We start from the raw sequence: 25,187 nt of genomic DNA, 5'->3' as shown, positions 1-25,187 counted from the left end.
CGCTAGTGCTGCTGCTTGAAATAGAGATATGTCTTGAAACACCCTCATCATTAAAAAAATCTCTTCAAGGCATTCCTCCCAGAACTGAAATCTCTGGGATGTGTTCGGTCAGCCAAGAAGAAACTGTGCAAGAAAGTTCCCACAGTCACGCTTCCTCCTGAGCCACAGAGCTGGATTTGGACAGACCTCCACAAATAAAGCCATTTTAAAGCCCATTTCTGCCTTCAGTGATGTTGCTTCATGCTGGCCATTAGGTATGTTTCTGGGCCGCAGGGTGGACTTGCTATGAGAAGAGATAGGCAGTTGTGAATATCCCTCACCCCTCCAACATTTCATGCAGCATACGCTTCCTGACACGTGCATAAGGGGATGTGATGTGCAGCCTCGCCGCTCGCTGCCCCGGCCATGTCCACTCAAAGTAGGTACTTTGCTCTGCACTGTGGGGCATGGCTCTCCCCTGCCAGCGTAAGCTTGGGAGGAGAAAACAAAACAGCCAAAGATAAGCTTGAGTTTGAAGACCTGGAAAGAAGCCTACTAAAGTGTAATGTACTCCATGTTGTGTAGAAAATGCATCAGAAAGAGGCAGGATTGCAGCTTCCCTCTAACAGGTCTACTCCTTCCTGTCTAGCCCCTCATGGCTGTGCTGAGAATGCTAAGGGAATAAAATTGCTGGAGTTTGTATTGGTGGCCATCTCAAAATGCCCCTCTGGGGACAAATGCTGAAGGGCTGAAGCTTGTTTTTTGGGTATTCGCTACAGCTGTTGTGAAGGTTGCAAGGCTTGTGAGCACTTAACTGGGGATGGCTTTCCTTCCCCTGCCGATGGTCCCAAAATGCCACGTTCTCACACCCAATGAATAAGAAGCGAGAAGGAAACTGTCCAACTCCCTACAGAAGCCACACTCAAGCCTCCTGTATTCCTGCAAGAGAGCAAATCCTCTAGCTGTATCTGCCACCTCATTCTTCAGTGCTGTTTGCAGAGGCTGGAGGAATGCACTCAGCAACCCAGCTCTGAAGGAGGGCTGGCCGAGCAGGGGGAGACCGGCGAAGAGGCTGAATTGCTCCCATACTCCTGCGGAAGCGACAGGGTGAGCTGCGTGTGAAGCACACCGATCTTTAAGCAGCAAGTTGTCTTCTCGCTCTTGATTGTTAATGACCATGACATGCTAGTGGGAGGCCAGCCAGGACACCCATTCTCTCTCTAGCTTTCAGGGATCCCAACACTTTGAGATAATGAAATAAATGTAGGTTGTCAGTCCAAAATAATAACACTTTACAAAGTGGAAATGAAAATTTCCTGTGATATCCCTGAATAGCAGGTGGTATTTCCTGATGTATTGTTTCTGACCTTCAGGGAAATTGATATTACAAATTGGCTGAGGAAAATGAGTACGGTATCAGGCTCCAGCAATTAAAGTAAAACAATGAGAGGATAGTAAACTCAGTAATGCATCAAGCAACAGAGGGCTTGGATTTTGTATATTTGTTTTTTGTATATTAGGGCACTGGGTGCAGTTAAGATGCAGCAACACTATCTCTACAGAAAAGGCAATAGCAGAAAAGAAATATGAGAAAACATTCAATGTTAACTTCAGCTGCTTTTAAGGGCTCAGCCAAATACTCTGGAATAATTAATAGTCTTAGTATTATTAAATAAGTAAAGATTAGCTGGGTGACAGGTTAACTAATACTTGTGTATGTCCAGCAAGGCAAACATTTATTCAAGCTTCTAATAGTGAGAACAGGAGCAAACATGCCCATGTTTCTGTGAACTAGATTTTGCTTTGAAAGAAGAACAACCTGTGTTTGATTACTGAGCAAAAATCACAATATTGGTTCTTATTTTATAAAAAGGAGATGAGCTATTAGGTTTGTTGGTCTGCACTTCATGTAGTTCATTTGTATCTTGTTTGAGTGAAAGCCATCTAATGTGATGATACATACATAGCGCTGCCTCCTCAAGTGTATTTGAAACCAGTTCCTACCTAAAGCAAAGACTGATAACTGATTTTAAATTTCTTCCAAACAGGCACTGCTGCATATTTCTACATTATGTATAACTTTGTAGCTGAAAGTCCTATATAATACCTTGCCTCAACCTTCAGAACCTCCAAGAATCATTTTCTTCCAGTGCCGCAGTCCTGCACTTTTCTGCGTGCAGTTACTCTTACTCAAGCTGTCAACCTGGTGGATTTGAGCTGGGTTCACTTCTGTGAGATTGTTCAACCAAACCTGAGATTTCTAGTTATGTGCATCTGGTCTTAGTGGGTTTTCTGTCAACTTCTTTAATTTTCCTTCATCATAATTTATTATTTAATTTCTCTGCAGCACATGCACACATGTTCCTGCTATACAAGGAAATGCTTGTGAAAAAAACCACCATGTTGGCAGTATTTCTACGAGACAGACTGGCTCTCCCTTATTAGACTAGTGGCATCGGTATCCAACCCTTGATTCACAGATGCTAAAGCCAGATGGGACTGTGTGATAATCTGATGTGACCTCCTGTGCAAGACGGGCCGTCGGAGTCCATCACAAGTGAAGGTCCGCTACAGATTATTTAGGATTATGGCCAGAGGGGTATTCCTTGCTATGGATGGCACTTGAATGCAGGTGACAAACTCTCATAATCTTTTGAGTCATATTTTAAAAATGGGGACCGTGACAGAGATCAAGACCAGTTCCAGGAAACCTGCATTCGGTAGTATCTCTGACACTGATGTGTTCTGTGAGGAAGCATTTAATCTCTCTGGGCCTCTTTTCCACAGCCCATCTTTTGTCTGTCTTCCATGTTTGGAGCACCTGTTCTTCACGTGAGGGGGTCAGCTCTGCAACATCTAATGCAGTAAATTTCCCTGATTCTCCCAATGTTGTATGAAAAACTTGTTGCCCAGAGTCTTTCTGCCTCTTGCTGGGTTCATTGCTTGTTTCCCCAGAGTTGTGCAATGCCGTGGGAAGACAGCAACGGAACAAGTAGCTGGGTGAACATTTGCTGGGCAGCCTGGAAATGTCAGCTTTGGTGTTTTTTGCTGTCTCCAGTAGCACAGGATTTGATACCTCCTGGTCCCACTGCTGGCTGTGGTGCGCAGTCCAGCACGATACGGTTCATGAGCTACTGGAGGGCTACAGTCATTTCAGTGCCTGGAAGCACTTGCCAGTAGGTACAGCTCTCAGTTGACAGAGTCTAAGAATTACCCTAGAAGCATCAGGGGCTTGTTGAGAATTGCATGGTGTTCTGTGCCAGGCAGAATCTGTTCAGGGTGGGTAGGATGCTGAACTTGATTTTGAAAATTAAGACTGATCAAAAATTAACAGTCTTAAGGTGTAAGCCACCTTAGTGCATAAGCACTAAGTTCCTCTCTCCAAATCTATAAAACCAGATATGGACATAATTTCTAGTTTGAGATATTTAATGCAAAACTGAGTTATAATGTCCTGACTGAGCTTTGATAAATGTTAGTGACTACCCAGGCTCTGATAAGTATTACTGACTACAACAGGCTGCTAGCCTGTCCTCCTTGCTAAGTACTATTCCTTCACCTTAGTAAAATATGTGTAAAGTGATGCTGTATATCCTCACATCTGAGGTAGGCTAAAATCTGTATGTATTCTGTTATTGCTGCTTACCTGGTGGTGGCTTTTTAAATGCCTTTTAAATCAGTGATGGGTTCATGTACTTAAATAATGCAGAATGCAGTAGCTCACTAATACCACAATGGAAAGTTAATTGTTTGGTTAGGAGCCATTCGTAGATTAAATACTCAGTGTGAGTCACATTTTAGACAACAGAATTCGAGTCATGAGATGCTCATGGGAAGAGTGTTGCTGTTTTGAAAACGGTGGGGTTGTGATCTGAGTTTCTGATAAATATATCCAACACAAGGGGTATGTATAAGTCCCCCAGGCTCTCAGATTATATAGGCTAACTGGGAAACAAAATTAATACCTCCAAGGACACCTAGCTGCTGTGCTGGGATGCACTTTTCTTTCGGATTCACTTAGGACGAATGCTTCTGCATGGTACTCAAGAAAACTGTCATTGGAGGTGTTGTTTTTCAGATGAGAGGTAAAATCAAGGCCCTGACCACTTGTGGTCATTAACGTTCCCATGGCACTTTTCAAAAGAGTCGGGGTTTTGACCCCAGTGTCCTGGCCAAATTCCAATTTGGATAATTACATCCTTCCTTCCCTGCCACGTACACTGGATATGCTATTCTTCACCTCATGCTCCAACTGTATGTAACATTGTCTCGTGCTGTTAAAACAGCTGCCAGACCTCATCCCAGAAATGGCTGCATTTTGGTGCACAGTGAAACAGATCCTTTTAATAGGTTCCCATGTCACTTTCAGCATATAAATCACTTCGGGATCTGCAGAGATGAAAAGGATATTCAGAGCTGAGATTATGTGTTTAAATATTGCCATTGTTTTTAGTGATCTGATATATATATACTTAAGCTTTTCATGAGGAAGACCATGTTGAACTGAGGAGTAGTACTGATATGACCCATCACACAGCATCACAGGTCTCCCACAGGGCATCTGGTAATGAATTAGATTTCCATTTCTGAAGGAACACTGAGGGTTAAGAAAAGTGTAATTGGGAAAAAAAAATCGACCACAAGTGATACCGATGAGCAGATAGACAAACATGTTCATCATGGTGGTGCCCAGGCACTCCCCAAGCTTTTTCTGCTTGGAGTTTGCCCTTGTCTGCTGTGTACCCATAGGTCAAGTTCAGACTGGGATTAGTTCCGTAGTGTTCAGGAACTAGATGTCCTTGTCTGTATTTGTGTTGCTATGGGATGCTAATCAGCAAATGTATTATGCATTTTGCTCCTAAAGTCTCCGTGGTTCATTGGCATCCCAAGCTCTTCCAGGAACATAACTCCTGCACGTTAAAGACTCCCTCAGGACATTGGCAGCCCTGTAGTTGGAGTGTAGTATGGCTGAGACAGCCAGGTGAAAGCGCACTCCCAGGTATTACTGCTCAGTGCTGTAAGTGAAGGTTCAAAATTTTAAACAGGCCTGCTAACTGTTTTCTAGGGCAGGGCTGGTTAAACTAAAGCTCATGGGCTGGCTCCTCCCTGCCAAAATTATCAACAGTGCAAAATTGCCCTGCGTCCTCTTTTCTGAAGGCCCTTACCCTGGGCAGAGGGCAACAGCCTCCTTTCTATTCTGCTGTCTCTTCAAGGATGTATAGATCCTGCTCTTCACCCATCTGATCTCATGTCTCTGGGTTGGTCCAAGCACAGACATCATCTTGTCATGGGATGAGCATCGGTGTGAAAGAAGTGTCTTTATGTATCAAGTCATGGTTGGAGTTGAGCATAGAGACCTTGAGTACCTCCACAAGGGACTGTTCAACCGACGCCAGCCCAAAAGGTTGGGCACCATCACACTTAGGAGTAAGGAGAGGGAGGAGACCGCCACAGTGCTGAGCAGGGAGCTATATGAAGCTTACGTGATATTGCGGGGGTTGCCTCTGAGGTACAGAACATTTATTAATAATATCCTGATGTGAAGGTCTCACCAAAGTCCTGGCTTTCTTGTCAGTCAGGAACTGTTCTGGAACTGCGATGATGCATCTGGAAGACTCATGAAATCATCCATTTCAGGCTTGCAAACCAGTTTACAGTTAGGAAAACATTGTCTTTTTGACTGAGAAAAAGAAGAAAAGAAAGAAAAAGAAAAAAAACACTATTTGCTAAGCAAAGTGGAGCTAGACTGTATCGCTTTCATGAGCTCTGCATTTGCTTAACTGTAAAAAAAAAATCTGTATTCAGTAATAAAGGACAATTACACAATGCCGAATGAGCAAAATAACCACAAATTGCCAAAGGCATGTGCCAGCAAGGGCAGACAGGAATTAAAGTGAAAAAACATGGCTGAAAAGGTCAGCATTTATTAATGTGAATGCATCTAAATTAGCCCCGAAGGCAGTCTTTCCTGGGAGGTGATGAAAGGCGAAGAGGCATGGGCAACTCCTTATCCTATCACTGCCCCCCACCCTTTTGAAGTGCTTGTATAACAAACAGTGAATGTCCTGGCTGTCCTGCTGCCAGCGCTGTCTAACCACAAGGCTGCAGCAGACCTGCTTCTGCACAGATTCACGTGCTGAGAGATGGTTTGTGTTCTTCTTCAGGAATAGCTCCTGCAGATCTTGCTGTCATCAGTCTTGAACAGCAGGTTGTTTCTCTGCTTGCAGGTATATCCACTCCCCAAGGCAGTACAGTCCCAGGGCCTTCCTATTTTTCACTTCCTTTTTATGATCTGAGAAGATGAAGCACTCCCATAAAGCCTATAAAATGCATCTGATCCTAAAATCTAAAAAACCCTCTGGTACCGAAAAATAGTCTAATTGCACTCTTTAAAAACACCACAAAACCCCCAGAATATGTCAGTAACGCACACACTTTCAAGAGCATAAAATAAGCCAAAAATATGACAACAATACAGCCATCCTGTGTGTTGGTGGACAAAAAGAAATGTGAATAAGGTATTTCTATGTGTTTCCTCTCAGTTCCTTGCACATAACCCGCAGCGCAGAGACCTCATTCCCATTTGTGTGCAAGCAGGTGGTGTGCATTTGATGCCCCCTCTTCCCCACCATCTCTCCTTGCCACTTTCATTCCTCCATCCCATCCCATCCCATCCCATCCCATCCCATCCCATCGGACCTTTCCCACTGTGCAACCCAACCAACACTTCCCAGCACTGTTCCCTACCAGCCGAAGATTTCCAGAAACTCCTAGGGGTACACACACTGTTCCAAGCTATATTGCTGTTTCCTTGCCCCTCCTCCAAATGCTGTCCTTCCTTTGCTGGTGGCCTCCTTGCTGGCCATGGGATTTGCCTGGGAGAGCAATGGGCTCACAGCAACCTCTGGTGGCCGTGGGTCTCGCCTGAAGGCACACCCTCGCGCTCCTTGGCTCCCTTCTCAAGATAAAGTCTTGCTTGAGGCTGGGCTGGGCAGTCACAGGCACGGAACATGGGGACATTTTGGTGCCTGGGAGCAGCCTGCTGACCATCAGCAGAAGGACCTTGTTCCACACCATCAGCAGCTCCCGTACTTGTTAATATCTAGAGTATCAGGGTATCCTTGGCCACATTGTTGCTGATGCTAAAATGATCTTGCAGCTGCCGTTAAGCGATCTGGTGCTGATACAATACCTGATCTCACGGAGGCGGATTATGTTCAGCTGCAAATCAAGCTTCTGTCTACCCGGTGTACCTAATTCCCAGAAAGGGTATGTATCTTTGTGCCAACTACAGCAGCATTTGGAGGCCAGTTATCCTGCTCCTTCATCCAGCAAGCTGCTTTCACCTCTGCTGCCAGGACCACCTAGCCACAGATACTACCAACTGGTATATTTTTGGCACGTCCCAAAATATAGGTTCCAAGCACAATAAAATGTGACTAGTTGGGAGATGGAAGCATTTAGCTCTTTGGGTAGACTCAGCAACTGGTTTGAACCAAGGGCAGAATTTAGCCAAGGACAGGATTTAGCTTTGTTTTTTGCAGTATGAAAAAAACAGGTTTTGTCACTTATGCAACAGAAACAACAAAATATGGAAGGGTTATCAGGAACTGAGGGTAAATATCAAGCAGTCCTATTCTCTGAAATGACCTGCGTTTGGTAAAATGTTCACAAGCCCTCCCTAGCAACCGTAACATTTAAAAGCAGGCTGCTTTCCAAGTGGCAGATGGAGCTCTGTGAGCAAGGAAACCACTTTAAGCTGTACGAGGGAGAGGGGCTGTAGTAGGGTGCTCCAGGCGCTGCATTCTTGATGTGGTATCGGGTTTCAGTACTATTATGAAAAAAGCTGCAGGGGATTTGCGTGCATACCTAACACACATACCTTTGATGTTCACATTGTTAGATCCAAGCAACAAATAGGATCTTCAGGTCAGATGTAGCTTCCAAAAGGCTCTTAAATAACTGTAGCTAGACAGTCAGGTAATTGTCCTGTAAATATTGCAGTCAAATTCTTCTCTCTTACACTGGGCTAAATTCAGAGCCTGTCCAGGACATAAATGGAACAACTCCAAAACTACACCAGGATTGTCAAGAGCAGAGTCTCTTTCTCCCTCCCTCTCTTCCCCCTTCTTTTTCTCTTGACTGAAGGAAACTGTGTACACAGACACTGTTCATATTTCTGCTGCCGTTGAGAGGCTGATGATAGGATATTGTGGACTTTGACTTAGCAATCTTTTATGAAATGAGTTCTAGCTAGATAAAAGAGAAAATTGTTTTGCTGCCATCTTTTAAAATACGTTACTGTGTCACACAGATTTCACAGTGATGCATATGATGAAGTTGCTATTAATGAGTGAATGGTAAAAGCACACCAGAAATGCAATGCAATGGGTTGGGTTTTTTTTCTGCTTTGCAAGGAGGGCCTACAAATCATGCCTTTGGACATAATGCATGTAATTTCCATTTATAAAATAACAGTATGAACTGAGTTTGGTATTTAACATACCATGCACCAGAATGATCCCAAAATATATCAAGCCAGGAAGTGGATTAATTACAACAACTTGCCACCAAGCCCCTGGTATATTTCAAGTACGTGGAAAATGTATTTCTATTCTGGACACTGACTTCTTTATGAAACTGTGCCAGAACATCAGCAGGCTCTGGTCGGACTCTGACACTCTTAGCAGTATCAGTTTCCTGGAGGCAGTAATACTTATCAAATCTATTCAATAGACAGACAGCTATCAGACATCTGTATATCCCAGACGTACAAAAACATCCCCAGCCAACCATGTGGCTACCAATGCTCAGACAAAGAAGTTCAAGTGAAGTGCCTCAGGCCAGATCCTCAGCTGCAGAAAATCAGCCAGGCACAGTCGATTGGCCTTCCTTGCACTGTGTGCCTTTTCTTTTGACGTTTTCAGGAAAACCCTGCCCAGCCATCACAGGGCAATGGGAGGTCATGGAGGCAATGGGCTGGATGAGAAGGGGAAGCTCCTGCAGGATTTTAGGGCCGGGCCTGGGAATGACCACATAAGCTCTGTACCAGATGCTTTACATCTCTGAAGGGGTAGAAATGGCTGCACAAATGAGGCTGCCTAGACCCCTTGTATCCTTACCCCAATTTCTGCAAATGGGGGGACAGATAGCTCTTGTTAACAGGATCTAGAGTTGTGTCTGTGCTCAGTGAGTTCCACAGTGTCCGGGCACAGCCTCAAGCACTGCACTGCAGTCATCTGCGCTGTGTAGTTGGGAGCCTTCTCTTTTTCACCGTCTTGTTCTCTGCCACCTAACGTGGTGCCCAGGTGTGGTTAAGGAAATAGTATGGTCCACAGGCTCTTCCCTCTAGGCAGTGTGGAAGAGATGGCCCTGTATGGAAGGAAGAAAGATGGTAGGGAAGCAAGCCAGGCCACAGCCTGGTCCACAACCTGGACTGGATTGTTTTCTCCTATAGGTGAAGTCTGCAGGTTTTCTAGGCAGGTCATGTTCTCCTGCACCTGCCTTTGCATAATGCTTGCTCTGATGCTCTCTTTCTCTGGCTGAACTGTGCCTTGCTAAAACATGAAGCACAAATCTTTGGAGGCAGCAGCACTTTTAGCATGCAGCTAAACTGAGGAAGCATGCCACAGGTTGCCCCTGGGGAATACCCAAAGGAGGACACTGAGAACACTTGGCTGGAATCGCTGCCTTCAAAGTAGCTTGAATGGCTACCTTCCCAGGGTAGTGAAGGTGCCCAAGGGCTGAGGGAAATGCATATTGTATTTTCACCAGTATCCTGCTTCAGGAGCTCTTTTGAAGAAGTGCAGCTCTGGCTGTAGCATGGCCATTGCAACACCACTGTGGTGGAGACATGGGGCAGAGGGCAGAGTTGCCACCCATCACTACTCGGAAACAGTTTCAGTCCCAGGGCTGCCCAATGGAGCACTGTACCCCTTGTTTTCCAGCACTGCCACTTCAGTCTTCTTCCATCCCTGCCTCTAGGCTTGGGCCTGTTGTTGGCAGAAGTTTTCATAGGCCTGGAAATGAGCTTGATCTTATTTAAGCCTACATTGTAGAAAATGGGCTGTGAATGTTTTCCAGTCTCTAAATGACACAAGGACGCTGTTACTGTATGAGTTAAGGCCTTTATGACCTTAAAATGAGGAGCCTAATGAACATACGAGGCCAGACAGAGAAATGTTACCTGACAATAGTTATATTTTGAGCAAAACCACTGAAGTAGCAGGTTTTGCAGACGGTTGTCTGGTTTGGGACTTTAGAGCTCTATTTACTCTGTTATTTCACTGGAGGCTAGTGCAAAAGTCAGGGGAATTTGGGAGGTCCTGGCAGTCAAGTCCAGAGATGAGCCCACCGACGACAGTCCCGCAGCACTGATCAGCTCCATGCAGCCACCATCAGTGGTACCACCAGCAATGCCCCTGAAGCAGGAACTGCCCCTGGTTTTTCAGTCCGTACGGCAGGAGGTGCCTGAGCAAGAAGAGAGGCAAACCAAAAAGTTGGAACCGGATGGTAATGTGATACAGTGCTTTTCACCTCTAGGTCATCAATTAAAATCTAGCCTGTTTAGTAGCGACCAGAAATCATTTCCACATGGGCCAAGAGAAATGCATGGTGAACACAGGGGTTGCTGTATTGAAACAGACAAGATAGTCTGGAGATAAACAGTTGCACAATAGTTATTTGTGTGGAGAAGTCTGTAAGGTATAAAGCTAAGTAGTTTCTGATCAGTTTATATCCCTGAATCATGAGGGTGGTTTCTTTGCATATAACTTACCATTTATTTCTGACTACTGCAATGTAGGTTTTTTCTTATGCTGTAACTAAGAATAACTGGAACCTCCCATTTGGCTTTCTCAATAGTCTGTCTGTGTAGAGAGTTATAAATAGAGAGATACATATGACGTTTGCCAGACAAAGGAGCCAGCCTATGTTTCCTTAGGTGCATATCAAGAAAACCTCATTGCTGAACTGTGTACTGGAATTATTCTGAAAGGCAGAAATTGCTTCTTAATATTTTAGCAGAAAAATACGCAGGGTGCTGAACTAAACCTGAGCAAAATGCATCAGGAAAGCTTATCAAATACATGATGGATGATAATGAAGTAACAGAGGAATCCAGCAGAGCAGTGGTGACTCTGAAGAAGAGCAGTTATCAACAACAGATCCTCCTGCTGCCAAACTATATTGATTTTAGCTGAGTACGCCAATTTAAACTTTGCTTGTAGTATTGACCCAGAGACACAAGGCCCATTAAATGGGTATTTCATAAGCTGCAGTACTATTTTATGGAAATGTAATCAATACTGGCTGAAACATTACAAAAATTAACATCATCTATCAAGAGCACTGAACTGACAGCTACTGTGCTTTGAATTTTGATTATATCCTTGATAAACTCATCGGGGTATTGTTGTGCTTGAACTACCAGTTTAGCTAGCAGTTGAAGAAAAATTATGGGTTTTCCCTTCCTGTTCTAACCATTAAATTTGTACTTGCCAAGATCTGTAACGGTGGGAGATCAACCTCTGTGAGGAAGGCTGGCTCAAAGCAACTGAAAAATAATGAGTTATGTGAGCACAAAAGAAAAAAGAATTTTATTTTTATTACATTTCTTTCATGGTTTTTATCCTCTCAAACATAAAACCAATGCAAATGTAGCAACTTACAGACATTTTATAGTGAAGGTAGCTTTCTGTAAATAAAACGTGTGAAATCCTAACCCTGCTGAAGTCAGTTGTTTGACTTCCATGGGGTATATACATACCTAACTGGATGTATGTGCCAGTGACTGAATTTTCAGGCTACAAAAAGAGTCATTTGAAGCAGTGTGTTTTGAATTCACCAATTAAAATACAAAATTTTGTTGCCAGTCAAATAAATATTAAAAGTCACTTTGTGTACTTGGAAAACTCTGATGCTCTCTGCTTTCCTCCACAAGTGGAATAGAAGTACTATTTACTTTGTCATCAGCTAAAGTTATTGGTGCAGTTCCTGAGATGTTGCAGGGTTTTCCAGCAGCAGTCAGGGGAGGTCAGTTTAATAAGCTAATAAATATTTTTTGAATGACCTGACTTTGTATTTGGTATTAAAAACTCAGAGGAGTGCCAAGTAGGATAGAAAATAAAGAATAAAAGTTCCACAGATTTTGCCAAAATTCTCCACAGATTACTATTAGCCTCATTTATGAGACTGCACAGAGGACTGTGAAATCTCCTTTGAACTCTAAGGGCCAGATGGTTTTGCTGTTAGATCCTAATGACCCACAGCAGTGTGCGTACACAGACGCCATGGTTGCCAGTTGACTGCAAACATGCAATGGAGGCAGGAGAATTCATGACCTGTGCTTCCAAAACACAAGCCAGTCCTGCTTGGGCAGAGAGGGCATCCCCCCCTTGCTATTGATGGTGTAAAAAAAAAAAAAAAGCATTTCTGCTACCCCCTCAAAAGGAAGATAATTTCTAAATCAAGCCATGAGCATACCTGGATCAGAGAGGTGAATGGCAGGCGCACCGTCCTATGCAGTATGGGGTGGATCCCTGTTGATGGCCATCAAGCTGAAAGTAGCTTTAGCCCAGAGGCGAGGGCTCTCTTGAAGGCTGTGTGGGCTCCTGGTCCCAGTGTTATATCACTCTGTGCTGGAAGAGGGAGGAAAAGGCTGGACTCAAACCAATTAAAGCTGTAGGGCAGAACAGTAGTTACTCTGCTGTCATATGGAACTGCTTGGAAGACATGATTTATTTTGGATTATATTGGTTTCAACTGGTATAATATGAACTTCCTGATTTTTTGAGGATATGTAGACAAAAAGACTAAATATGGTTTTACTCATCTTTTAATTTAGAACTACAAGTGTTCGGGTGACCTATGAAATTATTTTAATGATCTCCCCACAACACCGATCTGTCAGTGCTATAAATGTCATCCTAACTGGGTATTAGTTTCCATCATGGTCATTTAGTCTCACCAGCAGAGCTACCTCCATGCGAATGTCTTGCCTGTGTCAAGCTGTGGGAATAAAATAGGGTCACTGTTGCCAAGAAGCATCAGTCAAACATCTTCATAATACTCGGTTTGAAGAGGAAGACATGAACAGAAAATCTAGGAGCACTGTAAGTGTGCAGCTTGCCCTTGGAGCTTCAGGCAGAGCAGTCAGGGGATGATTTGCATTCAGACCAGTGCTTTTAGCCCTGACCATTAAAAATGTGTTCCAGCATTGCTCATACTAGTTGACATAAACTTACCCTTATCCTTCCTTATTTTTATAATGATATGAAAAGTCACAGGGTAAGAAGGAGTACACCAGCGAATTAGGAGTGTGACAAATTGAATTTGATACAACTTTTGACTGCTGGTACAAGATTAATATGGACTCATCACATGAGGCTACTCTTTTGTTCTCTTATAGGAGGCAAAGAAATAGTTTAACCGGTGTCTGTATAGGCTATAAGGATGCATCTAAGATAGTGACAAAAAGTAAAGTAACAGAATTCGAAAATTTAAAAAAAGGGGGGGGTGGAAGTGACAGAGGAGGAGTGGAAGAAGTGTGTTGTAGAAGATAAAGAGTTGGGCTTTGAACACCCAAAACTTACAGAGAAGATTAAATCACCAAAAGCTTTGTGTACTTTCCTCTCCAGGTCATTTAGTTTTTTTCTGTTCAAAGTTAGGAATCTTACCATGAAGTTCTATATTATTATCTATTGCCTCAGCTCACATACTTAATGGTTTAAACATAGTAAAACAAATTCTGCTGTACTTTGGATTTGTTCTTGTGTGATAGACATCTGAATGACACAGTCATAGGGTTTTTCCAACGCTGTCACTTGTTCTTTCTGTCTCATACAGATTTAAGAAAGCTACTTAAGGCTGACTTGTACTTGCATATAATGGAAAAAAGCCTGAATTTTGCTTCCAAGCATATGGAATTTCAGATGATACACAGTCAGTATACAATAACTGGTTTTTAAACTTAAGATAAAAATAAAAAGTGAAAGTCTTGTGTTGCACGAGGCTCCCCTTACATATGACCACTGACGTAAGTGAGAAAGCCTCTGGCAAAGCAGAAGGCCTGCCATCTTACTCTGCAAGCTCCTGGGGGAATACATAATAGTTCAGAGCTCTCATGTCTTGCGTACAACTTTATTTTGCTCCAAAGCACCTCTTTAAAGTCTCTTGTCCTTGGCTTTTTTATGGTTCCAGTCTTTTCTATAACCAAGACAGATCCTCTTTCTTTCCAGCTAGTTGAACATGCAGTTGCAACACTCTTTTGAATCAGAGGTGCCTCCTTTGAAGCCCTGAAAAGGTCTTTTAACTCAGTGAACACAAAGCTTAGCGAGTTGAGCGTTTGTATCCATAGTGTGTCAAGAAGTTTCCAAAGGCATCACATCCACAACAGTTAAAGTAATGAAAGGAGGTGCTTAGGAAATCTCTCATTATGCCTGTACACCTCAATTCTTGTTTGGGGTGACCTAAGTGAGCAGACACTGCAGTCCTCTCAGGGCTGGACCTTGCTGGATTTATCCAGCCTGCATTCGTCCAGGTAGCTCTCCCACGCAGCCAGGCTGATGCAGGAAAAGCAATGCCCCTGAAAACCAGCACTTGCAGTGATTCAGCCGCCACAAGCTGGAGCCCTCAGCATGGCACGAGTGGGCACGGCTCCTGGCGTGCCTGTGGTGTGTGCCATTAATATCGGCTGAGGGGCTGAGCCCTGTGTTTGAGCTTCTATAGCTGTGCTTCTTCCATTTAAGGGAGAAAACATAACACACGCTGAACTCCAGATCCCAAATCCACTGGAAACCTAGCCGGCTGTAAGCAAGCACTGCCAGGGAGCTCTCAACATGAAGCACTACGATAGCAAAGGTCTTGAATGACTAAGATTCTTGAAAGCCTTGGTCAGTATCAGAGACAGTTTCCAACTGGGCAAAGTACAATATTTTCCCTCTGCTTTTTATGAATGGTTGGATAGGATTGTGCTGGAGTCAGAATCCCCTGCAAAAGCCATTCATAAAAATAACAACAAAACAAAACAAACACACACAAAAAACTTTCTAGGTCCAGTCCAGAGCCACTGGGGGCCAGAGGCTGGGAAAACATACTGGCAGCTTGAGCTCCAGCTATCACTGAAAGTATTCAAGGGGCTTTTTGGTGGTCTGAAAAGTATGAAGTGCTGTGTAGAAGGGCAGCTGGTAGAATTACTGTGACACATACTAGGCAGAAAGCCAGAGCTGGCCTTGTTTCAGACATTGTCTTTTCTCTCATTGAAGTGTCAGGACCTAATTCATGGAAAATTTGGTGTGTTGGCAGCTCTTTCAGAAGATTTCATTGAGCTACAGTGTGTGAGAGTCACATGAATGCAGAGTGCACAGCCAAAAATATATGGGGATTTCTGAGCAGGAGAAAACAGACAGCCTCTAAGAATGTCTGTGGATTTCATGTGGTTTGGGAGTAAACATGTGTACAGGTGTAATCAGCAGGCTAAAAAAGAAAATAAAGCAGAGAAGCACTAGTGACAGATTACTGAAGAGCTCAATGAGTTCTGTAATTATGAGGGATCCCTTGGAAACAAATCATTCCTTTGTCTGAGGGCAGCAAATGTCCATTAATGAGTTCAGGGCTTGCAGTCCACCTGGAGGAGGCATCAGTAAAATCTGTGCCTTTGTAACAGCTTCTCCATTGCAAGGGAATTTAATGGAAAAGGGTCCACCCTGAAGTTTAAAGACGGACCCTGTCATCACATGGGGGTTTTTCTCATATTTATTTGAGAGCAGAACTTGGAGCCTGAGGCACAGATACCAAAATATAACAGCAGTAGGATTCCACTGAATTAGAAAAAGACTGAAAATAAACAAAGCATCTCTTGTTAAAATGGGACGCTTGTGGTGGGCAGTCTGAATTGAATCAGTTACATTTAATTTACATTTTCATTGATCCTTCTGACTGAAATATTGCTCTGAAAGGCCAGTTACACTAAACTGTTTATTCAGAAATATTCCAGTTATTTCCTACTACACTGTCATGAAAATTAGGTTTTTGGCTATGCAAAGGGACAGCATGTTGGCTTCTGCCCAAGCGAGGCACTAAAATCACGGCTGGGATTAGGAACAGCCAGGAAGGAAGGGCAGGAAGAAAATCATTGGGTGCAATTCATATACTTGGAAAAGAGAAAGCTGGGGGGAGGCAGCAGCTTTGCCCCACTGAAGTAAGAAATGCCCTTTTGTGTTCTTGGTGTCACGATTTCATCCTTTATCTGTGGTCTTACTGTTCCATGCTGCTCCTAGCATCCACACAGGTCATCCCATCACCTACGTGGTGGTGGTGTGTTTTTAGTGTGCCTGTGTTAGTTCTTTAGTCAGTAGTCCTCCTCCTCCCCAGGATGGGGATGAAGGGCACTGGCACCTTGGTGGATCTCCTCACTCTTGTCTGGACTATGTTTCCCATTCTTGGGTAGGAGCAGCCAGGAGGAAGACTTGCTGAGCAGCCCATGGCTGCGCCATCAGGTCCCATGTAGGCAGGCGTACACAGTCTCCAGTTGTCCCTGCCCCATGCCCATCAAGCCTGGTGATGGGCACCCCCGAAATAATGTCAACAGGTTCACAAGGGTCAGCACAGCATGGCCTTCACTCAGCTAGAGGCCCCAAATCAGACCTTCCCAGGGCTGGAACTGCTGCCCATCCCAGCCTTCTAGCTTCGGCAGGGATGGCTTTGGTCAAGCAGGAAGCCTCACCTCTCTGCCTGAGCTGTGTTCCTGCTCATGGCCAGGAAGGAGGGCTTCCCCACAGCAGGACACTCCACTCACAGGTGAAAGAGTGTGGAGAGAGAGTGAACAGCATCAGTGGAGACAACAAAATCTGGTTATAATATCAGGCCACTCTCACTGTCTGATAAGTAGTACAGCAAAGTAAATCTAGGAGTACCATAGAAAGATGTAACATACGAAATTAGATTTCACCTTGCTTTTAGTTTTACAAATATAACATACTCCTCTGCATCCACAGTAGTCTGGACTACTTCAGAGCAAGGTAAAAGACAGGTATAGGAGAGGCTGGGTGTGAAAGCTGGGTATGTTCATCTGTCCATTTCTGAATGTGGGCTTTGCCTGTGTTTTGTTTCTATTGCTGAAAACATTTTTTACAGCATCTGTAAAACCACAGTTAAGTGACCTCAGTGAATTTTGTTTCTCACTGTGCTTTTGTTTTACTTTTCAGCCTCAACAAGTGGTTCAAAAGAAGCCTGCTCAGGTAAGAAAAGCTAATTTAGATTTTTTAGACTACTTTAAACAAAATAATTCTTCAATATTTAAACTGGTCTCCTTTACTGTAAAGAATGAAGGGAAATACATCAGTCTCATGAGCTGGGGGACTGCCGTTGGCTTGCTAGGCACAACCACCAGAACAATTCATGGAGTGTTCCTTGGAAATGAGAGGAGGAAGCAGTGGACAATGCTTGCTCAGAAATGTCCTCTTTCTGCAGCGGCCACCTTGCGATGAGAATGCAGGTGCATGCACGCACACATCTGGTACAAGTCTGGCATGTGATAGGTATCTCCATGTGTCCTGAACGTGGGGTAGCTGGGGACTGCTTACAGCAAGGATGGGGCACAGGTATGAAACTCTTCACAGTGGTCTAACGGAGTTTCTCAATCCACAAAATAAAATAGGCTGAACTTGGCAACTAGACTGGATCCACCATAAAGACTAACACCCCATTTGAACTTCTTCTGTTGGAAGGTATTATTCTTCTTGGACAAAGTGCAAGCTAGGGTGTCATGAAACTGGTCAAACATTGCATTTATGAGCGCCTCCATGTTCTTTCCCCAGCCCACCCCATGTTAAAAAACCCCAACATCCTAACTCTTCCACTTTGTTACATAGGCACCAGCTTGTTGGCATGAGAGCAGGTCTATCCCTACCCAGCAGGGTCCATGGGCTGTGCTGCCGAACCTTGGTGCATATGAATGATTGCTGAGTCAAGAGCATAAAGTGTTCATTGCTTTTCTGGAAAGAGGTCTGCTTTCAGAAGAGAATAATACTTTTGTTTTTCCACCTCATGGTTTTAATACATTATTGCACAGTGTACATTATTGTAATGCCTACTGTCATCTGAATTAGTAGCTGTTACATAAGAAAGAGAAAGCATCCTAGTTGTGAGCTGGAGGGGTGAAAAGATGTAACTCTCCAAAGCATGTGCAGTAATTGGGTTTCTACAAAAGAAATCAATACAGTTGCAGCAAGGATGAATCCATGGCACTGGCAATAATATTAACATCTCTGAATGGCTGAGATAACATACAGGATGAATGCAGTAGCGTTTTCAAGTGAGGTCAGTTCTGCAAGGAGAGGTAATGTCTTTTATTAGGCCAGCTTATGCAAGAAACACAACGTCAGTCCCCAAGGACTTACCATCTATAACCTTCTGACTACACCACACAAATCAAAACACACCAAGTTGTTCTAATAAAAGATATTTCCTCTCCCTGGTCTTGCTTACATCCTTGAACTGTTATGGCCACAATCAGGCTATTCCCACTACAACACGGTAGTAAATCTGGTGGTGGGCACAAAGCCAGCCATCTCCTCCATGGCACCTGAGAGACAGGGAGGCCTAAACCCTGCTGTGCAAAGGAGGCCAAATCTGGGAGGCAAAGACTCCCAGGGGCTGTTTGTGTTGCAGTTTCCCCTGGTACATAGCACAGCTCATCCCCACTGGGGTCATCAGGATAAAGGGGTCTAGAGCTGGTGGCTCTGCTTCCAGCCTAGCCTGGCAGAAGCCATTGCTGCTGATGGCGTGAGTGGTGCCACTAGGTCTCGGATCTCCCCAGGCACTTACTCCTGGGAGTGTGTTGTTTGAACACTAATGGACTGTGACCACTAGCACAAGAGAGGAAGAAATCACTGTGACTGAGGCTGGGCTGGGGACAAAAAGCGGACCTTGCAGATTTAATTGATGGTGAAACGATGTAGATGTTTGAACCAAAGCACCAAAGTTCTCTGTATGGACCTTCCCACCCCTTCTTTCCCAAATCAGTGACTCTGGTGGGAATGCTGTAGGGTGCTTCAGCCAGCTGTATGCAGCCACTGCTGCATGGCGCCTCAGCAGCATCTCCATGGTCAGAGACAGAGAGAGAGAGAAAAGAAGGCCCTTTGACACTCCCATTAGTAATGGAAATGTTTGTATAGAAAATGAGGAGGCACAGAAGAATGCATGGAAGCAGAGAGAGGGCTTTTTAGAAATCCCCAGTCATCACAACACAACTAGTGAAATTACTCTTCAAATTATTTGTGTGTCATGTCTTCACTCAGAGAAAATTTCTTTTTTTTAAAAAAAAAAATCTTTGGCCTGAGGGATGTTCAGTGAAATCATTGACTTCTCTTTATCCCTTCCTGGTTTTAATAGGCCCTGCTCCCACGCTTATGCTAGCACAACATTGCGGTTTTGTTGGGTGTGGGTGCATGGCAGAGAACAAAAATTATTGCTGTGAGCAAGTGCCATTGACAGTGTCTTCCAAGGCTGAAAGAAGGAGGAAGTGAAATAGTGTAATTCCTGGGACAGTCAGAAACTTCATGCTGCTGGGTTTCACTGAAGTCTGTTTGCCTTCCTCCTTTTTACACTACTGAATTTCCCTTTAAAGGAGGGAGGTTCAGGCTCAGAATTAACAAGAAGAACATGAGGTCATGCAGGCTTCCTAATCTGAGCTGTCTAAGGAAATAGTGATAAATTATATAAACATGGGGACTACATGGAAGTTCATGGAGGATAATGTAAATCTTACACTACATTCTGAGGAATCTCTTCCTTTTCCATCTGTTTCCTTCAAAATATCCTCCCAGATGGCTTTACCATGTGGCAGTCTGGATTAAGTTAGAAATGTATCCTTTCTTCATCAGTGGGGACTGTAAGAGGTTACAGTTGGGAACTGCTGTCTGATGGCGAGTGTGTTACCCCAGCCTGCCTTGGTAAAAGGGGCAGAAACTCTTGGTCAGGTTTTGCTCCTGAGATCCATGCCTTGGATTTTGGTGTATTCTCAAAAATTTCTATGAAGGTTAGTTTACATCACCATTGCTCTTGTTACCGTTGCTAGTACCTGTGCCTCTTGGGTTTATGTAATTTTTAAAAATATAGAAAGAGTGAGATAAAAATCCTCATTTTATGAATAACAGCTCTGTTCCCATCATTGTTTCCCAAATTTTAAGCATCGTACAGGCCTCTGCCATGCTCTAAACCTCTTTATGGCTATCTGCTGTCCAGTTTAGGGCCATACAGATGCCTATATAAACTTCTGAAATATCTTCAAACATCCCCAGAGCTCTGAAGATTTACCATCACACAGCTGGTAAATGCAACAGTAAAATCCACTGGAAATCTACACCCCCATATCATTAATACAAACCTTTAAATACTGTGGTCTGTACACATCTTTGTGATGATCACTGATGCATACTCTCACACTTCCTTGGGGAAATGCGGAAAAGATAGCCAGCCTAAATGCGTGACATCAGTAAGTTTAGCACCTTCACATAAACATGTGCCTGAACATCAAAAACAAGACACTCCTTTGAAATCCGCTCTCCCTCCAAAGAATGGACAGCCAGATCTTAGAAGCATGATGTAGTAACAGTCTTACTGAGGGATGCAAATAAGCAGTCCAAATAGAAGTAGGAATCTCTCCATTTTCTCATTTTTAGGCTATTTGTAGCAGCTGTAACCTCAGCCATATGGGGGAGAGACACTCTTAAGTAATACAAAGGAAATAGGTATTTTTAGGAAAGCATCATGAAAGCTATCAAAGTTTTCTGGAAACATGACATGTTTTATTTTTATCATTTCTGGAGAGAAGAAATACTGTGAGTGTAGAACAGCCCTTTGAAAATCTTCTTATAATCTCTTTGGGAGGTCTATTAAAATGTCAAATCCTTGCAAATCCTTTGCATCTGAGTCTGAAAGACAGCATATCATTCAAAAAGACAGCTTATCAGTCAGGAAGACAGTGTATCGGTCAGAAAAGTACACATAGAGCGTACTTTTCTACCAAATGCTAAATGCATTAGATGCTATTAAAAATAACATCCCCAAAAATCAAATTCCAACAAGAATAAAAGCTAAGAAGGAAAGTGTTATTTTGCATAGGACAGAAAACGCAGATTTGCTGTATTTTTTTCCTGTTACTGATTTCCTAGTCTTGGTATCAATAAAGTTATGCATGTTAATTAGTCACAATATATATATACCTCACAACCTCAAGTTATATGTGTTCCCCAGCTGCATCCATCACATATGCCTACTCAGTGTAGGACACAGTAAATGCTACAAGCGTCAGACAGGCTCTGCAGCTCAGGAGCTTACAGCTGTGATTCACATACTCATACGCAACCCAAAAGCAGCAGACACTGTGAGTAGAGCTGAGCCCAGGACCTGTGGTCATTGTGCGGCAGGTCCGACATGCTGGGACACCCTGGCTGGTGGGCCCACAGTGCACATCCTGCATCACCTCTCTGTGCCATGCAAAAAATCTGTATTTTCACAAGCATCAGGTGTTCTGCATACGTGCTAGCCACCACATGTGGATTTACTTTTTTCCCTTCTGGGAAATCCCAGAGAGAAATGTGGTAGAAATACTTGAGAGATCCACTTTAGCAGGTTGAAAAAGCAGCTTCCAGTGTCACAGACAGGATGGCAGGTCCTTTGAACCCATACACATCTGAGAAAGCGTGTGCCACTGTCCAAGCCCACCCTGTCTCCTGCCGAGCTGGGAATATTGCAGCCTTACTCAACCGAGCCTTGGCTGTAGAAACATTGAAAAACCTCTGCCCTGGAGGTTGACCTGGTGCCCTGGGATTTCATTGCTCTTCCCACTGCATCCAGCAAGCTGGGTTGTATGTCATGTACTTTTTCTGTATTTACTGATATGGAGAGTCAGAAAGTTGTCAGATCCCAGGGGGACAAAACTTTATTTTCCAAGGGTACGTGGAATTTTATACTTCAGAGTAGGGCACATGTTATACACACCAGTCCAGAACATCCTCTGAAAGGCTGTTACCATTCTTTTATTATTGTTATTTTTAAAGCAAATACTGAATGTTTTCCCAAAGACAGTGATAGTAAGCATCTTATACGTGCTGGAGGCCCTCGGTACCATGTGCACATGCACCAAGCAAGGGCATATCACAGCTCCATCAACCCACTCACTGCACCTCCCCTTGTGGAGCGTGGTCCCAGTGGAGCTGCCCAAAGCTTTCCCAGTGGGGCTGGGCCCCAGACCTGCTGCAGGGCTCTCTGGCTCAGTCCCCTGCCTCCCACCACCACCAGACAGGGGGACGATGCTTGTTGGAACTGGTCAGAGGTTTTGCATAAATAGCTTCATGATGAAATAACCTGTTTTTATTGATCCTTTTCCCCATAGGTGTCCTTGGAATTTTTGTTTTTCCAAAGCTTCACAATATTATGATCACTTGGGGACTGGGTTTTTAAAATCAAAATAGGGTTTGATTTTGGTTTTTGAACACTTGCTTTGCAAAATCCTTCCAGATTTTGCTTTTGAGTGTTCTGGAAACATTTTTTTCTGATTGGAAAACATCATTTTAACAAACAGATAAAAATGTCATGGGAAGTCTTATGAAAAATGGCTCTGATTTGAAAATTATGTTTCATTGTTACCAGTTCTGCTATTTATATTTCAAGCAACCTGAAAGAATTACTTGGTGTAAAATGAAAAAAACAGAATAATACCAAACTTGTGGACTACAGCCAGAATTATTAAGAAATTAGGTAGATGCCTGAACTGCAGGAATGGACCTACCATTGCTCTGGGAGAGGTTGGAATTTGATTTTAAAAAAATCAGGAAAGTCTCTTGTTTTCTTCATGGATGCAGTAGACGGAGTCTCGTGGAGGGTGCTGGGCTTTATGTCCTTACCTTCCTTCTCCTTCCAAGGCAACATGGTGACAACTGCATGATGTGGTTTCCAAAGGAAGACATATTCACTCTTCTTTTGCAATTGGTTTATTGTGACAGGGAGACTGAACAGTTTGTCTGATGACTAAAAAAAAAAAACCCAAAAGAACAGTTTTTTAAAATAAAAACAACAACAACAACAACAAAAAACTGGGGAAAAATATAGAAGTTGCAATTACCAGTTCTATGAACAGATGAAGCACTAACTTGTACTAAAGGATGAAGGCTAGAAGAGGAAGTCAGTTATTTCTGACAGCAAATATTTTCTTAATTATAACTATATTATATTTTATACATATTATATTTATCCATTATCACAATTTATTAATATAATATATAAATATACTATTTTATATTTTTATATGACATAACTGAATAGACTCTGAATAACATAATTCAGTGAGGCTACACCTAAATACCAAAATGAGTGTAAGATTGGCATGAGCATTGCAGAGGAGCTGGGGTAGCCTGCTTCTAATACGACCATGGTGGCTGCAGGAGTTGCTCTGGAAGTAGGTCACCTGAGCGGCAGCCCCATTTCTCATCGCAGCAGTGCTCCAGGATGCCAAGAGAGAATTGTTCTCCATGCCACTTGCTGAACCTGGGACACAGTGCAGCTAATGGTTCAAAGGTTGAAGAGCCACTGAGCGAACAACCAAGAGGAAGACCGTTTGGTTGAGTCCCAGCTTCACAACAGCACTGGCCTCAGTGCTGCTGGGCAATGCCTGGGTTCAGAAAAGAAACAGGATTTTGAATGGTCACATCTGTTAAAGATTTCCTGCTGACTAATTTATGCATCCCCTTGTTTAGCATACCAGTGGCCTGCAAGGCAGGCTGAGGTACCTGTCCCCATGCCCCCATACCCTGCCTAAGGAGCAGACACGCCCCGGTCAGCACTGTGCTGGGTAAGCCTCTTGCTTCCTTTGAAGCCGTTAGTGCTGAGCACTGCAGTGTACAAGTCCCATTTTAGGCAAGCCTCTCAGTGCCTTGAGTCCCCCTCTGCTAAAACGGAGGTGCTGGTGCTCCCTTCTTGCATAAGGGAGTTATGAGAGTGCACACATTCATGATTTGATGTGACTAAAAAGGAATCAGACTTAGCAAGATATTTTTGCTTCATGGCTTGTCAGGGACTGTCTGTGGGACTGAGAGTCTTGCCTGCTGCAACGTGACGCTTGGAGACGTGTCCTTTTCAGCCAGTTTCTGAGTCAGTCGAAGAGCAGGAGTGCCTTGGCGTAGCACAACACAGGAGGAGCCTTCAGCTCTGAACAAGAGCAAAAAAAGGTTATTTTAAGTGTTCAGGTATGCAACATTTAATTCCCGTGAGACAAGCCCTAGAGCAGGAGGCAGCTTTCTGAATGCAGCTCTGGTCACACATTTGCCCATTCAATACAGACAGGCTCCCAGGCCACTGCTCTTTCCCTGTGTGCTGGGCAAGACCTGTCCCTAAAAGCACATAGAAACATTCAGGGACTACAGCTTTTGAAACACTCCATGCATAGCACTTGGAGCAGGTGCAGCAGTTCGTGGCAGAAGGCTGGAGGCCAAAGGGGTAAGCTAAAAGATTTCCCTAAGTCAGCAATGCTCCTTGCTCTCTCCCCAACTCCTCTCTTTCCCCTCCCTCCTTGGGGAGGAAGCCTGCGATGGGCAGGAGATGGCTGTGGACAAGGTGGCTTTGTGTTTGACCCCATGGTTGCGGCCACGGAAGCTGTTTAGGCATGTATCCCATCCAGTTCAGAACTTGGCTCCAATTTGACATGAACTGATATCTCACTAATGATAGCCAGAAGAAAAGGGTTTGTGATGTGTGCTTGGGAAACACCATTAAGGAAAATGGCTGGGCAGGGAACAGTGTTTGAAGTAATGTCAGTCAAGAGTAAATTAAACAGTGCTACTTTTGCATACGTATTCTATGCATTTTGGCCAAGATTTCCAAGAGTAACAAGAGTCTGTTCTGTTCATACTTCAGTATCTTACTTTACAGACATACAGGATTCTAGGCAATACTTGGCTCCCTGAAAATTTGGATTGTTTTAAGATGTTTCCAGAAAGATATCCAGAATGTTGAAGCTACCAGAATGATCAGCCTCTGGACTTATAGCAACAAAAATGCTTAGAGAAAGAAAAATGTTAATTAACAAAGATGAGGTGTGTCAGAAGGCTGTGCAGGAAGAAAGTGCTCTTCGCTGAGAGCTTGATTCCTCAGCTTCTCATAAAGGCTCAGCATCTTTCACAGTCAGCATCATTGTTGCTCCTCCACACCTG

At 43.7% G+C, this 25,187-nt stretch overlaps 1 protein-coding gene across 3 annotated transcripts in view; it reads left to right on the top strand.

The window, feature by feature from the left end:
* Window positions 1–25,187, top strand: part of HMGA2 (high mobility group AT-hook 2) — a 169,892-nt gene that overhangs the window by 129,228 nt on the left and 15,477 nt on the right. For all 3 annotated transcript variants that reach the window (XM_075080887.1, XM_075080888.1, XM_075080886.1), the window contains one exon: window positions 17,184–17,216. In XM_075080887.1, coding sequence (XP_074936988.1) covers window positions 17,184–17,216 — 33 coding nt within the window. The remainder of the gene's footprint in view (window positions 1–17,183; window positions 17,217–25,187) is intronic.

The sequence above is a fragment of the Phalacrocorax aristotelis genome, chromosome 1, assembly GCF_949628215.1.
Source record: "Phalacrocorax aristotelis chromosome 1, bGulAri2.1, whole genome shotgun sequence".
In the NCBI taxonomy this organism is placed as follows: Eukaryota; Metazoa; Chordata; class Aves; order Suliformes; family Phalacrocoracidae; genus Phalacrocorax; species Phalacrocorax aristotelis.
Note: the sequence above shows the minus strand (reverse complement) of the source record. Positions and strands in the feature narration are given on the sequence as shown.